Source organism: Borostomias antarcticus (assembly GCF_949987555.1).
Source record: "Borostomias antarcticus genome assembly, chromosome: 12".
Taxonomy (NCBI): domain Eukaryota; kingdom Metazoa; phylum Chordata; class Actinopteri; order Stomiiformes; family Stomiidae; genus Borostomias; species Borostomias antarcticus.
In genome coordinates this window covers 5,371,299-5,386,298 of record NC_140245.1, presented here as the reverse complement: position 1 = coordinate 5,386,298, position 15,000 = coordinate 5,371,299, and the positions used below count along the sequence as shown (strand labels likewise).

Below are 15,000 nucleotides of genomic sequence, written 5' to 3'. Positions count from 1 at the left end.
AGGTAACCTTGTTACTTTACAGAACCAGAGAATAATTGCGCCGGTAAACACTGTGACCATGTCTCATTTCTCTGCCCTGTCCAGTAGCGTGTGTTGGCCTGGCCTTCACCCTGGGACGCACCCGGAAGGAAGGTGACTGATATTCACTGGTCTAATGTCCTTCATGCACTGACCACACACAGTGGTGCTTAGTAGGACCTAACACTTTATTTCAGGGGCCTCATATTGATGATCTGCAGATGCTCAACTAACTTAAACATTCAACTAAATATCCACTAACTCCAAATTAACCAGTTGTTACATATCAACAGAGTTGCAGTTGATAGTAGGTTGATATACTTGTCTTGTTGAGGCAGAGGGTCTGCAGACTATCATGAAGTGTGATCTATGGGTTGTACATAGAGGAAGAGATCTGTGAGGTACTGTGGGCTGTTTTGGAGGCAGTGCTGCTTCGCAGTACTGATGGGGAAGTGCGTTCGTGTTTATTGCCTATACAAAAATGTACCGTATGTACTGCAAAAATGTACTGTACAGTAAATGTACTATTGTAAAATGTACTGCAAAAATGTACAGTAATACATCTAAGCGCACTGTGCTTTGTCCAAGGGTTTCAGGTTAAACCTTACTTTTACTCTACAGATCATCCCCAAGTACAGTACCTGTATCTGTACTTGTAACACATGGCAAATAAACTTTCTAAAATTATATTATTATTATTATTATTAGAGTAAAAGTATGTTTTAACCTGAAACCCTTGGACAAAGCACAGTGCGCTTTGATGTATTACTGGTGTGATACAGTACATTTTTGCAATAGGCAATAAACACAAACGCATTACTTCCCCATCAGTACTGCAAGCAACACTGCCTCCAAAACAGCCCAAAGTACATCATAGATTTCTTCCTCAATGTGTTATGTAAAGCACTTTGAATTGCCTTGTTGCCGAAATGTGCTATACAAATAAACTTGCCTTGCCTTATTATTATTATTATTATTATTATATATATATTTAAAAAAATTTAACCACTATGGAGAACTATGTATAATAACAATTAATAGTTTTGAAGTGGCAGCCAAATATTTTATATATACATATATATTATATATATTACACAGTTTTTTCAATAAGCATTCTGTCCTGTTGTGTGCTGATCCTCCTCTCTCCCCTGCCTAGCGGGGTCCGCTGTGTCTCTGACTGTGTCCTCTTCAGGATGGCTGACTGTGGGAGACTCTGTGACCCTGAGCTGTGTGTCTCCAGACGGGTCTCCAGACTGGACAATCTCCTTCTACCGGCTTGTCCACAGCAGCCAGGACACAGTGCATCACCACATTGGTCACTACCATGTAGAGCTGCTACCAGCTACGGGAGACTCCTACTCCCTCAGTCCTGTTGGAGTCTCCCACTCAGGCGTCTACATGTGTGGAGCTAAGAAAGAGCCCGAAGACCACTACAGCAACCTTCAGCTGATCTGGGTGGCCGGTGAGTCTCGTCACGCTGACCATGCCCTTCTCTCTCGGTCTAAAGGGACCTTTCACACTGGCAGAAAGTGATCCACATCAGTCTGCTATGGTCCACCCTTTAAGCAAACCTCAGTATGAAAGCTAGATAATTGCTCTGGACTGGCGGGACACCCTCTGGCAGACTTGGTTGGGCGGTTCTGTAGCAGACTGACACGGACAACTTAATCACAAGCATCTAATTGCCAAGCAACACAAGTTCACTCATAACCACATATAGATTCGTCATGATAACTGAAGAGGAGTGTTCGGAACGGTTGTTGTTGCTATGCAGAAACCATTTACTTGCACACGGACCATCTAGATTGAAAGTGATTGGCTAGAGGCAACTTGTATAGTGATAACAAGAAGGTCAGGTCTCCCTGGGCGCAGATGAATTCACATACAGTCCCTCCAGTTGGCAGCTCTCTGGTGTGAGTGTCCACACAACAGCTAGGTCTACTGCTGCACGTTTTATTGTGCTAAAAACACAACGTTTCGACCAGAGTTGGTCTTTGTCAGGTCGAAAAATGTTTTTAGCAACAGTAAAACATGGTGGAGTGGTTGTGAGGACCGTCCAATTTTTGAAGTGTTAATTTTTTGTCCTGCGTCAGCACTAAAAGGATGTGCACAACCTTCCGGAAACCACTCTAAGTGTGAAAAGCCTCCTCTCAGCTCTTTCTCTCTGTCTCAGATCCGTCAACTCCAGCCTCTCTGAGCGTCAGCCCCAACAGATTGCAACATTTCGCTGGTGACCATGTTGTGCTGAGCTGTGAGGTACAGGCTAACTCTACAGGATGGAAGATCATGATGTTCAAACTCCAAGAATCACTGTCTGAGTGTCCGTCTGTGGATAGTGATGGAAGGATTACAAGCAACTTAAGTAACATACATATCTATGAGACTGGGGTGTACTGGTGCGAGTCTGGATCTGGAAAATACAGCAATGCCATTAACATTACAGTGACTGGTATGTGTCACCTACTGTACTACACTCTACTAGTTCCAGTTCACGTGTTTACTTGTCAACAAAAATGGAGGACTTCACCACCAAGCTACTTCATTATGCTGCATCTCTGTCCACACAGATAATCGTGTAATCTTGGAGATTCCCAGTCATCCGGTCAACGCGGGAGACAATGTAACTCTGCGCTGTGTCCACAAAGATTTGAGAGCGGACTTCTACAAAGATGGCTCCATCGTCAAGGCTGGGGTTGCAAGAGAGATGTGCATCCCTGCTGTCACCAAGGCAGATGAGGGGTTCTACATGTGTGGCTATGCTAGCGAGAAATCACCTGCCAGCTGGCTGGGGATAAGAGCTGAGACACGCCCCCGTGAAGGTTTTAACCTCTTAACGTTTTAGAGCATGGGTTCCCAAACTCCATCAATGTGGGCCTCCCCTCTGAAAACAGTGACACGCCCGCGCCCCCCCCAACCCCCCAAATCTGTCCATTTTGCCAGGTGCGTGGCACCTGTTGCTAGTTAACGTTATGACGTTTTCGCACAATACATTCATGCCTGCGGGGGTAGGCTCTCTCTGCACTATCCACAAATTTAGTATACATCTCTCCCATTATTTATTTCGATCTTCTGGCCTTTAAAATCATGTTTCATTCATAAAAACCATAGAAAATTCAAAAATGAAATTTCTTTTCTAACCATCCCTCCGCGTCTCCCCTGAATTTATTTGGGGCCACCCAGGGGAGGCCCGCTCAGTTTGGGAATGCCTGTTTTAGAGGATTAAAACAATTAGGACAATGGAATGTTCAAGTGTCTCCACATTGCTTTCCCATCCTGCAGTAGTGATGTATCCACTTTGTCGCTGCATATTCATGAGAACTGTGTTAAGAAATGTCTCTTCACTGTGTGATCTACTGTAAATTTCAACTCTAATCTGGATCTATCGACTGTATCTGCTATGTAGTCGCTGTTCCTGACTGTTTTCATCACTATTTCATCATTCCTTCACATGTTGTCCTCTCTGGGGGACTTTGTCTTGTATCTCATAACGATCTTCCCTGTGCCCGTAGGACCAGGCTGTAACTCCTCCCGATCCCTGATTGTGATCGTGGGAGTGGCTGTGATCATCGCTCTCATCTGCATTTCAACCGCAGTGTTGCGATTCTGTCTCAAGAAAAAAGGTCCGTTTTGTATACCCTTACAAAGTGTGTGTGTGTGTGTGTGTATGTATGTGTGTGTGTGTGTGTGTGTGTGAGAATTCTCTCAGATCTTTGGACCAAACTATGACCTTAGAAACCTTCAAAACTCAAAGTTCAGTCATTGTCCTGATACTGTCAGGACTGTAGGTTGCCTTGCAGCTGTCCTGTATCTGGAGGTGAGTGTGATGGAGACCACGCTTGTGTATCATTGAGTTGATTACGGTGTTTCCAGTGACTTTTTGAAAGAGCAAGACGTGGTCGGTAGATAAGATGTGCGGCTGTTAACGCTTGTGTCTAGGAAGTGAGTGAGACCTGAGAGAGACTTGTTTTGTGCAGAACGAGCTGTTGCCGTCGCAGATGACCTGACCTACGCTCAGATCGAATACAGAAACATGACACCACCCATAAGAGGCAAGTAGACACACACACACACACACACACACACACACACACAAACATCCACAAGAAGACAGGCGCGCGTGCGCACTCGCACGCATGCACACACACACACACACACACGCAAGCACGCACGCACACATTAATTTGCCTTGACAGTGCTCATTGTCACACTAATAATAATAATGGCTCACAATGTTCTTTGTGGCCCAGTTGAAGCTGAAGTGACGCACGCCCAGGCTGAAGGGAAGGAGAGGAAACAAAGGAGCCCTAAGAGGACGGAGGGTGAGAAACTTATCCTGTCATCCTCCTTCAGACGCACAACACTCCTTCCTCTCTACTAACCGCTCCGTTCATCTCCCATCTCTCTGCCCTCTCAGAAACCATCTACTCAGCTGTGAGAGTAGCCCAGAGCACGCCTCCTGACGGAACTCTCTAGAACCTCTCCGTTCCCCCGCTGTCTCTGGACAGAACTCAGGTGACTCTCTCCTCAACAGCGTGGTGTTGCTACCACCCTTATTTCATTATAGTGTTTGTTTTACCTGTTCTTATATTACTGTAACGCAAAAACCATACATCACCAAATTTCGTTTCATGTCTCTAGGGGCGCAAAAATGTGTCAAACAAAATCTGGTGGTGATTTATGGATTTGGTGTTGATATAAGAGCAGTTAAAACAGGCCGGCCAAATTTGACTGCAAACAAAAAGGGTAACTTACTCATTAATTTCCTATGGCGGTAATTTTAGACCTAGAACATCACAGGTGTGACAAAGTTGACCAAATCACATAAAATTCAATGAAAGTGGTGTCAGCAATTTTACATGTTCAAATGTCTAATGTGGAGGAAAACATAAGGTCTTGAGGCAATCAGATGAAAAACACAATATTTATGATTTGGAACAATTGTAAATCGTTCAGATTTGACAGCAACACAGCTCCAAGCTCTGGAGAACGAAACTACTAGTCAGCATCTGTTACAGGCCTATGAAGAGAGAGCTACCATGACAACCAACAATGGAGAGGAGAGATAGAAGAAGATGACATGCAGCCCTCGGGACTCGGCAGGCACACACAAACACACACACACTCACACACACACACAAACACACACACACACACACACTCACTCACTCACATACACAAACACACACACACATACACACACACACACACTCACATAAACACACACACACATACACACACACCTGTTTCGGAATACAAAAAAGCTTACAAAGTATGTTCTTGAAATGCTTCTGTTCCTTAAAGTAATGTATCTTGTCCAAATGCAATAGCCTCTAATAAACACTGTTATTCCACTATGGCCTCCAGTCTACTGTGCTTTTCACCCCACAGACACCTGCACCACCTGCCCACCACAATCCACTGTGCTACAGTACATGTATTCACCCTGTATGACTTTTATCAATCATGGAGGGTCACTCGCAAGCTACAGTAAGTAGCCTAACAGAAACACAGCAAAGTCATCCTCGCCCAAAGCACACGGTAAGTGGCAGACCACAAATGAAAATTCAGCAACAATGCAGAATTCAGTATCTCTATAGATGTGCATTATATTTATTTTACCACTCAAATGGGTTAGCTGAAATGCTAACAGACCGAAACAGACAGACAAGCAGTCGCATTTCACTGACAATGTTAACACTTTTGAGATGGAGTGATTTTATAGTATTACGTAATGTTCTAACAGCATGCACACATAACAACATGACACAACATGGTCCTCATATCTGAACTGGTTTCTCATATAGCTCGTTTATAACATGCTAATATGCTAACTAAGCTAACACAGACCCCAGTCAGAGCTGAATAATGCAGCCACATCTCGCAGTGAAAATCTTGCACATGCTCCGTCTGCACCAACCTAATTGCTTCAGATGCCAGATAATGTTCCCTGACAGATGCTATCAATTAAGTGTTAAACCACTGAAGTGTGGAGCCAAAGACAGAGCATTTAATCTCCCAGTGCCTCTTTTCCTAGGTGACAACGCAACGGATAATTTCTCTTAGGCCTACTGTTCTGGCTCAGGAGAAAGCAGAGACACAGGCAGAGTAGTGCGCAGCTGTACAGACTGTACAAACAAAAACAACACATTACAGTACACAAGGGACAGAGGAACGGAAGGAGGGAGGATGGAGGAGAGAGGGAGGAGGGAGGGAGGGACAGAAGGAGGGAGGATGGAGGAGAGAGGGAGGAGGGAGGAAGGGACAGAAGGAGGGAGGATAGAGACAGATGAAGAGGGGGGCGGGACAGAAGTGAAAGGAGGAAAGAGAGAAGCTGAAAGGCAATCCTTCTGGCTAATGGCCTGCAAAGTTGATCGGTGGGGGCTTAGTAATGCACAGCCAGACATCATGGAGATGCAGGAGGAAGCCTGGCTGTGCTGATCCCTCTCCAGGCCTCACACACCATCACCCGTTCACGGAAAGAGAGCGAAGAGAGAAAGAAGAGAAAAGAAAGCCGGCAGAGGAGAAAATTGCAATAATGCGCTGGATGAAAAGACATTCAAATGACACACGAATCCCAAGGATTGAAACCTCTCGAGTTGAGAAAGCTCCACTGTCTATCCCTCCATCCATCCATCCATCCATCCATCCATCCATCCATCCATCCATCCATCCATCCATCCATCCATCCATCCATCCATCCATCCATCCATCCATCCATCCATCCATCCATCCATCCATCCATCCATCCATTCATCCATCTATCCATCCAACAATCCATTCACTCGTCCATCTAACAATTCATCGATCCGTCCACCCTCCTCTTCCTGGTTGAGGGTAACAGTAACTGACAGCCTGTTTCCTATTTGATTTGTTCTACTCTTCTTCTTCCCTCTGAAGAAGAATCGCCTCAAGCCTCAGGGCCCAAAACACAGACTGTCTTTCTCTCTGTCTCTGTCTCTCTCATTCTCTGTCCATGCTTCACCATGCTTCAACCATGATCACTCTTTCTAGACAATAACAAAATTCAGCTACCCATGTCTTGTCTACCCTAGGTTTGAGGTTGTTCAATCCCTTTCCTGCATGCATGTGTACACACACACATGCACGCACACACACACACACGCACGCACGCACACACACACGTACACACGCACACATATAAGCACACACACACACACACACACACACAAACACGCACACATAAGCACACACACACACACCTTGCCAGCAGGCGCCTACTGTCAGCTGGGTGTCAATCTGCGAGGGATGGATCGGCCAATCATCTGTCACCAGGTAGGGGTCATAGGTGACCCCGTCCACGAACAGCGTCACGGCAGGAAACTCCACGTTGATGACGTAGTAATGCCACTCCTTATCACAGATCTGTAAACACACATACACACGCACACACACACACACACACAGAGAGTTGATTCAGTAAGGAGCTCACATTTTTTCTCTCTCCATAGATAGATAGATAGATAGATAGATAGATAGATAGATAGATAGATATATAGATAGATAGATAGATAGATAGATAGATAGATAGATAGATAGATAGATAGATAGATAGATAGATAGATAGATAGATAGATAGATAGATAGATAGATAGATAGATAGATAGATAGATAGATAGATAGATAGATAGATAGATAGATAGATAGATAGATAGATAGATAGTGTGCTGTGTTGGTATTCAGATGGAGATGGAGAGAATGATCCTCATGATTATTTCAGAGCTACTGTATTAGCAGCTCCTCTAGTCGAGCCTCATAACCATGAAGAGAAAAGAAGAGGGACGAAGAGAGAGAGAGACAGTGAGAGAGGGTGGGAGTGAGAGAGAGAGAGACAGTGAGAGAGGAAGGGAGTGAGAGAGAGAGAGAGAGAGAGAGTGAGAGAGGAAGGGAGTGAGAGAGAGAGAGAGACAGAGTGAGAGAGGAAGGGAGTAAGAGAGAGAGAGACAGAGTGAGAGAGGAAGGGAGTGAGAGAGAGAGACAGTGAGAGAGGAAGGGAGTGAGAGAGAGAGAGACAGAGTGAGAGAGGAAGGGAGTGAGAGAGAGAGAAAGCGAGAGAGGAAGGGAGAGAGAGAGAGACAGTGAGAGAGGAAGGGAGTGAGAGAGAGAGAGAGTGAGAGAGGAAGGGAGTGAGAGAGAGAGAGACAGTGAGAGAGGAAGGGAGTGAGAGAGAGAGAGAGAGTGAGAGAGAGAGAAAGTGAGAGAGGAAGGGAGTGAGAGAGAGAGAGTGAGAGAGGAAGGGAGTGAGAGAGAGAGAGAGTGAGAGAGGAAGGGAGTGAGAGAGAGAGAGACAGAGTGAGACAGGAAGGGAGTGAAAGAGAGAGAGGAAAAAGAGAACCACATCATATCTCTGCTGAGATGCTGACCTCCCCTTTGTGGTGTTTTTCATTGCATGTACATTTCGTTCTTCTCTCCTTCTCTCCTTTTCTTCGTACTCTCCTCCCCTCTGTTCTCTCCTTCTCTCAGTTTTCTCCTTCCTCCTCCTCTCTTCTGTCTCCCTGTGTCCCCCTCCCTCTTCCTCCTCTTTTCTCCTTTCCTTCTCCTCTCTCTTCCCTCCACCCCCCCATCCTTCGCCCTCCTCTCTCCTCTCTCCCTCCTCCAGTCTGGACTAAATCATTCACTGGTTCGATCAGGGCTCATTGTTCAGCTGGGCTCTACATCACACTCTGACTGGAACCAATCAGCTTCCTCCTGCTTCCTATCTCCGCCCTGCACAGAGCAGACAGACCAATCAATCTGCAGAGAGACAATGGAGTGACCAGTCACCATGGGGGTGCAGTATTGGGTGTGACACCCTGCCTGGCCATTAGAGCAGATAAAAAACGACAGGTTGTATCAACATGCATTCAGGTTCTGTTGCCTAGTGCCAGGATCGAAACCAGACGGGGCAATTACTATAATGGTAACATCAGTGTCCTCAACGACTTCAGGCCTGTGGCACTGACGTCACTTATCATGAAGGTATCTGAGAGACCGCAACGCCTGAGGCCCATGGTTCTGCAATGCCTGAGGCCCATGGTTCTGCAACCCCTGAGGCCCATGGTTCCGCAACGCCTGAGGCCCATGGTTCTGCAACCCCTGAGGCCTGTGGTTCCACAACGCCTGAGGCCCATGGTTCTGCAACCCCTGAGGCCCATGGTTCTGCAACGCCTGAGGCCCATGGTTCTGCAACCCCTGAGGCCCGTGGTTCCACAATGCCTGAGGCCCATGGTTCTGCAACCCCTGAGGCCCGTGGTTCCACAATGCCTGAGGCCCATGGTTCTGCAACCCCTGAGGCCCATGGTTCTGCAACGCCTGAGGCCCATTGTTCCGCAACCCCTGAGGCCCGTAGTTCTGCAACCCCTGAGGCCCATGGTTCTGCAACCCCTGAGGCCCATGGTTCTGCAACCCCTAAGGCCTGTGGTTCTGCAACCCCTGAGGCCTGTGGTTCTGCAACCCCTGAGGCCCATGGTTCTGCAAGGCCTGAGGCCCATGGTGAGCAACTTCCTGGCTGCCTGCGGTTTGCGTACCGGGCCTGAATCAGCGTGGATGATGACATCATCTACCTACTCCTGAGTGTTGCGGAGGTGTGTATGTATGTATGTACAGTATATATGAGTATTACTAGACATATCTATACATATCTGGATGTATGTATTTGCATACATATTATATATTTTACACATGCTCTATGTATCTACAAGTATATATATATTCCTTGTTCTTTTTATACTTATTGCCACTATGTTTATTCTGTATTCTGCATTCCCTACTTATACTGTAAATTCCCATTGCTGAAATAGCAAATTTCCTCCTATGGGGATTATTAAAGTTCATAATCTATCTACAGTATCTATCTATCTATCTATCTATCTATCTATCTATCTATCGATCTGTCTGTCTGTCTGTCTGTCTGTCTGTCTGTCTGTCTATGAGATAGACTAGGCGATGACAACATATCATGGCAATCTCTTGCTGTGAAGTGTCTGATGATGATGATGATGATGATGGCGATGCAGATGGTAATGGCTCACACTCTCATGCGTATTGCAATTAATGTGTCTGTAAGATGAATACATCCTCCTCGACCTCCTCCTTCTCCTCTTGCTCCTTCTCCTCCTGCTTTATGGGAGAACTGCTGTGAATACCAGCTTCTCAGTTTAAATCAATACCAAACCACTCTCTCTCTGTCAGAGGGCTTCTATGCAAGGCTTCATAGCAATTTCCATTGTTGTGTGTGTGTGTGTGTGTGTGTGTGTGTGTGTGTGTGTGCGTGTGTGTGTGTGTGTGTGTGCGTGTGTGTGTGTGTGCACGCGCGTGCGTGTGCGTGTGTGTGCGCAGGAGCAGATGCAAGCCCTCAGTTTTTATCGATTCAGGAAACGAGGCACGGTAGTATCTCTCTCTTCCTCTCTTCTCTCTCCCTCTCTCTTTTCCTCTATCCCTCTCTCTTTTCTCTCCCTCTCTCTCTCTTTTCCTCACTCCCTCTCTCTCTCTCTCTCTCTCTTTCTCTCGCCCTGTTGAGTGTAAAATCAATAGAACTAAGTAGAGTTGCTGTGGAAGCCATCAAGTCTCCATTCAGAGGGCTGATGGGGCATGGAGGGTCTGATACCCTCCCCTCCTCACTACACCCTCCCTCATCCCACCTCCTCTCCTCATCCCATCTCGCCTCCTCATCCCACCTCCCTCCCTCACACCCTCACTACCCCCCAGGCCCCCATTAGAGAGCAGTGTGGAGCTCCAGAGCTCCATCATACAGACAGTGAGCTCTGGAGATCCTTTTGTTATCCACAGTGACCAATCATCTCTCTGGGGAGGCGTGGCCTGTCGTATGATCATGGAGCTGCTATTCTGTTTACTGTCTGCCGCTGGACGGACACACACGCGCGCGCGCACACATGCTCACACACACGCACACACACACACACACACACACACACACACACACACACATACACACACACACAGCATGGCAGGCCAAGAACAGTGAGAGGATGAGCTAAAAAAGACTAGAGCACCCGAGATGCTCTCTATTCAACACTGTCCCGACCAGTAGGCTGGTTATACTGTAGTGTATAGTGTAGTAGTAAGTAAGTAAGTAAGTAAGTAAGTAAGTAAGTAAGTAAGTAAGTAAGTAAGTAAGTAAGTAAGTAAGTAAGTAAGTAAGTAAGTAAGTAAGTAAGTAAGTAAGTAAGTAACCTTGTCCCGAAGGAGATTTGTTTTGGGCTATTGCCCGCACTGCAAGCCGACACATATACAGAATCATATAATACATAAGAAAGGACAGCGTGATTGACATCATCATCATCAAGTGCATCCATCAACCCAGTGAACTATTCATTTTCCCTCATTCAAGAGATTGATGGACAAAGGGACAAAGGATTTCCTGAATCTATTCATGTTTCTATTACCCATAGACTGTATATTTTTCCTGAGCACAGCAGCTCGTACACACCATGCAGAACATGGCCAGGGTCACTGATGATTCTGTAGGCCTGTCTGACAGTGGCTAGTTCAAAAATGGCCTTAAGGGGGGGCTGTTCTTTGACACTGGTAATCTTCTGAGCCACCTCTGAGAGTCTAAGTAATTTAGATTTAAGATGGATAGCCAAGTTACCAAACCAGGCAGTGATACCGTATCTAATAAGATTCACAAATACTGCCTGATAAATGGTCAATAGTAGTAGTAGTACTGTAGTAGTAGTAGTAGTAGTAGTATTGAAACTACCATACTGGTGGTGTAGTTATAGTTGGTGTGGTATTAAAGGTGCAGTATGCGGTTTGTGATTTCCTATTAGATTTTGAAAGATTTTGAAAAATGCAACCAACAAAATACCTGCCCCTCCCTTCAGGCCTCCCTCCAAAGCCACTCCTCCAAACTGGGCGCAAACAAATGATACAAGGCCTAGGAAATGGTAGGTTAACAAACAGGTAAGCAACTCAAAATGATTGGACACACTAATGAGTCCTGCAACATCCACAGACTACGGATTTATTTCATTTTAGTGTCAGAGCACTTTATTGATTGATTGCTGTTGGGATGTAATGGGAATTACAAGCTGCTACTGTAGGCTGGTTCTAGCCAGGGTAGCATTAGCCTTGCGATGCCAGACTTTCGAGATTTCCACCACCAAAAGTCTGGAGACATCTCCATCAAGAGTCTGGGTTAGAAGGAGCGCCTGCTACAACGCTACCAATCAGAATCACTTCCTATCCTCCAGCAGGATCAAAGACCCGCCTTACTGGAAATGATGTCCTGCCCTATATTTGCCTGTAGTGAAACATCTGGTCTGGAGAGGAACTAAACATTGGAAATGGATGCCCCGGCAAGCAACGTTAGATTTGATGATTAGTTTTATCGACTTTGTGCTCAATCCAGGATTTGCTGTGACTTTGTGTAAAGGTTTTAAATCAGGACAAGAAAGACGTAGGCTATTGATTCCTTGTGTTAGGTATTAGCCCAAGATCCCAAGGCAAAGTCCCAGGCAAACGGTCTTCTGCGCTTGTTTTGATTCTACAACAATTTACCACAGGAAACACCGGCATGAATTCACCTCTGCAAACTAGCTAGCTAACGTTAACGTCTGTAGAGCTGCTTAGTGCTGGTGCTGCCTAGTGTAGCCGTCTTTTGGCTAGAAAGACAATCCCTAAGCTACAAATGATACAGAATGCTGTCAACTCTAGAATATACTTTAAAATACTATTACCAGTCTATAAATCTCTCCACAGTCACTCACCAGAATACATTTCAGACATGCTTGTTAGGTACATGCCCAACAGACCACTCAGATCCTCAGGTACTGAACTTTTAACAGTTCCAAAAGCCAGGACCAAGAAACACGGAGAGGCAGCTTTTAGTTTCTATGCCCCCAACCTCTGGAACACCCTACCGGAGTGCCTAAGAAGGGCCGAAACAACGGAGGTCTTCAAGCGAGATCTCAAGACGTACCTTTTCGACTTTGCCTACAATCACTAGCCAGGACCTTGAGACACAGAAAGGCAGCCTCAAACCTCTCAAATTCTCAAATCTCAAAAACCTCTCACAACTCTCAAATTGTTTCCACTCACTTTTAAGTCAGAAATCAGGATGTATGTCTTCAGTCTCTAGTTGAGTGCAGCGTTTAGAGACTGACTCATGAGTTATTAATATTAAAACTACCATAGGCTGATTCAAGCTGGTGTAGTATTAATATTAAAGCTACCGTAGGCTGGTTCTAGCTGCTGTAGTATTAATTTTAAGCTATCTGGTTCTAGTTGGTGTAGTATTAATATTAAAGCTATCTGGTTCTAGCTGGTTTAGTATTAATATTAAAGCTATCTGGTTCTAGCTGGTGTAGTTCTAGCTGGTGTAGTATTAATTTTAAAGCTATCTGGTTCTAGCTGGCGTAGTTCTAGCTGGTGTAGTATTAATTTTAAAGCTATCTGGTTCTATCTGATGTAGTTCTAGCTGTTGTAGTATTAATCTTAAAGCTCCTGTCAGCAGATGGCTCTAGCTGTGCTGAGCGTCTCTCCCAGCATGCTGGTTCTGAGCGAGCAGAGCACCAGATGTTGTTGTGTGTTGTATGATACAGTAGTGTAGGTGCTTAGTAGGCCATTCTGTGAGTGGGTGTGTGTGTGTGTGTGTGTGTGTGTGTGTGTGTGTGCGTGTGTGTGTGTGCATGTGCGTGTGTGTGTGTGTGTGTGTGTGTAAACCTTTTTATTGTTTACCAAACCTGCAGTGTGCCTCAGGCTCAGTCCCAGTCTATTCACAGAGAACTGATGACCGATTTGGCGATAAGCAACCTCTTTTCTCCTGCTCTGACCTGCTCCACACAACCACCCCCAACCCATACACACAAACACATTCTCACACACACAAACACACACGCACACACAAACACACTCTCTCTCTCTTTCACACCTACACACACACACACACACACATGCACACGACACACACACAATATCTCCTAATCTGTTTAATGAGCAGTCACTCCAGAAACCCTGTGGTAGTTATCCTGCCTCAGGGGCGGTGGTAATGGTGGAGTGTGTGTGTGTGTGTGTGTGTGTGTGTGTGTGTGTGTGTGTGTGTGTGTGTGTAGCAGCTACAGTATTTCCTCTCCTCTCCTGCTGTGCTAGAGTAGCGGGGTTGAGGGAGTCAGCTAATCAGAATGGAGAGCTCTCCACTGCTGCCGTCACTGATCAACTAATGATAGTTCTTCACCTGGAGACACACACAGGCACACTCACACACACACGCACGCACACACACACACATACACACACGTAGTCGAATTTAATTGGTAACTCACTCCTCAGTACCGCCCACACAGACCATCGAATCGCTAGCTTTTCGGAGGCGTAGCTGGCTAAACCGGTGGTTAGGTTAGGTGGTCACGTGCGTTGGCAAGTCAGAGGTGGTTCGCGAGATCGAACCTACAGCGTGGGCAAGTGCGGGTGGAAGCGAAACTGACGAGCGACACTGTGAAACCTGTGAAAAGCCACAAGCCACAAACCACATGTAGTGGGGGTTAGGGGGTTAGGGGTGACCTGCCTGCTCTAGTTTCCAGTGGTACTCTGCGGGTCTGAAGGTGTCGACCTGGGTGAAGTCCCTCCTCAGCAGAAAGACCAGGCGGCAGTTGTGGACGTAGAGGGAGTAGTGGTGACGATTCATCTCTGGACGAGAGGAGGGGGAGGAAGGTTAGTTACCTGGCTGTGTGTGTGTGTGTTTGTGTGTGTGTCTGTGTGTGTGTGTGTGTGTGTGTGTGTGTGTGTCTGTGTGTGTGTGTGTGTGTGAGTGTGTGCTTGTCTGACCGGTCTTGTCGGAGTTGCAGAGGATCGTCTCTTTGTCACCACGGAGACCAGGGCTAGGCCCGTGCTTCATCCAGGTTGCCACGGTGAACTGGTCCGTGAGGTTCTGAGGCACCACCCTATCAGGGACATTGGCCGCCTGACGGCCGGCGAATCGGAAAATCAGGTCGCTGTCCCGCCCGCTGTCCGTCAGGAGAGAGG

General features: G+C 46.3%; 1 protein-coding gene across 1 annotated transcript in view; it reads right to left on the bottom strand.

Annotated features, from left to right (window-relative positions):
- LOC311316394 (calsyntenin-2-like) overlaps positions 1-15,000 on the bottom strand; it is a gene marked incomplete at both ends in the record, with an annotated part of 38,472 nt that overhangs the window by 6,299 nt on the left and 17,173 nt on the right. Inside the window, 3 exons of the mRNA XM_084447235.1 lie at positions 7,239-7,401; positions 14,543-14,664; positions 14,803-15,000. The exon at positions 14,803-15,000 is cut by the window's right edge and continues 60 nt beyond it. Of these exons, the coding sequence (XP_084303361.1) occupies positions 7,239-7,401; positions 14,543-14,664; positions 14,803-15,000 (483 nt within the window). The remainder of the gene's footprint in view (positions 1-7,238; positions 7,402-14,542; positions 14,665-14,802) is intronic.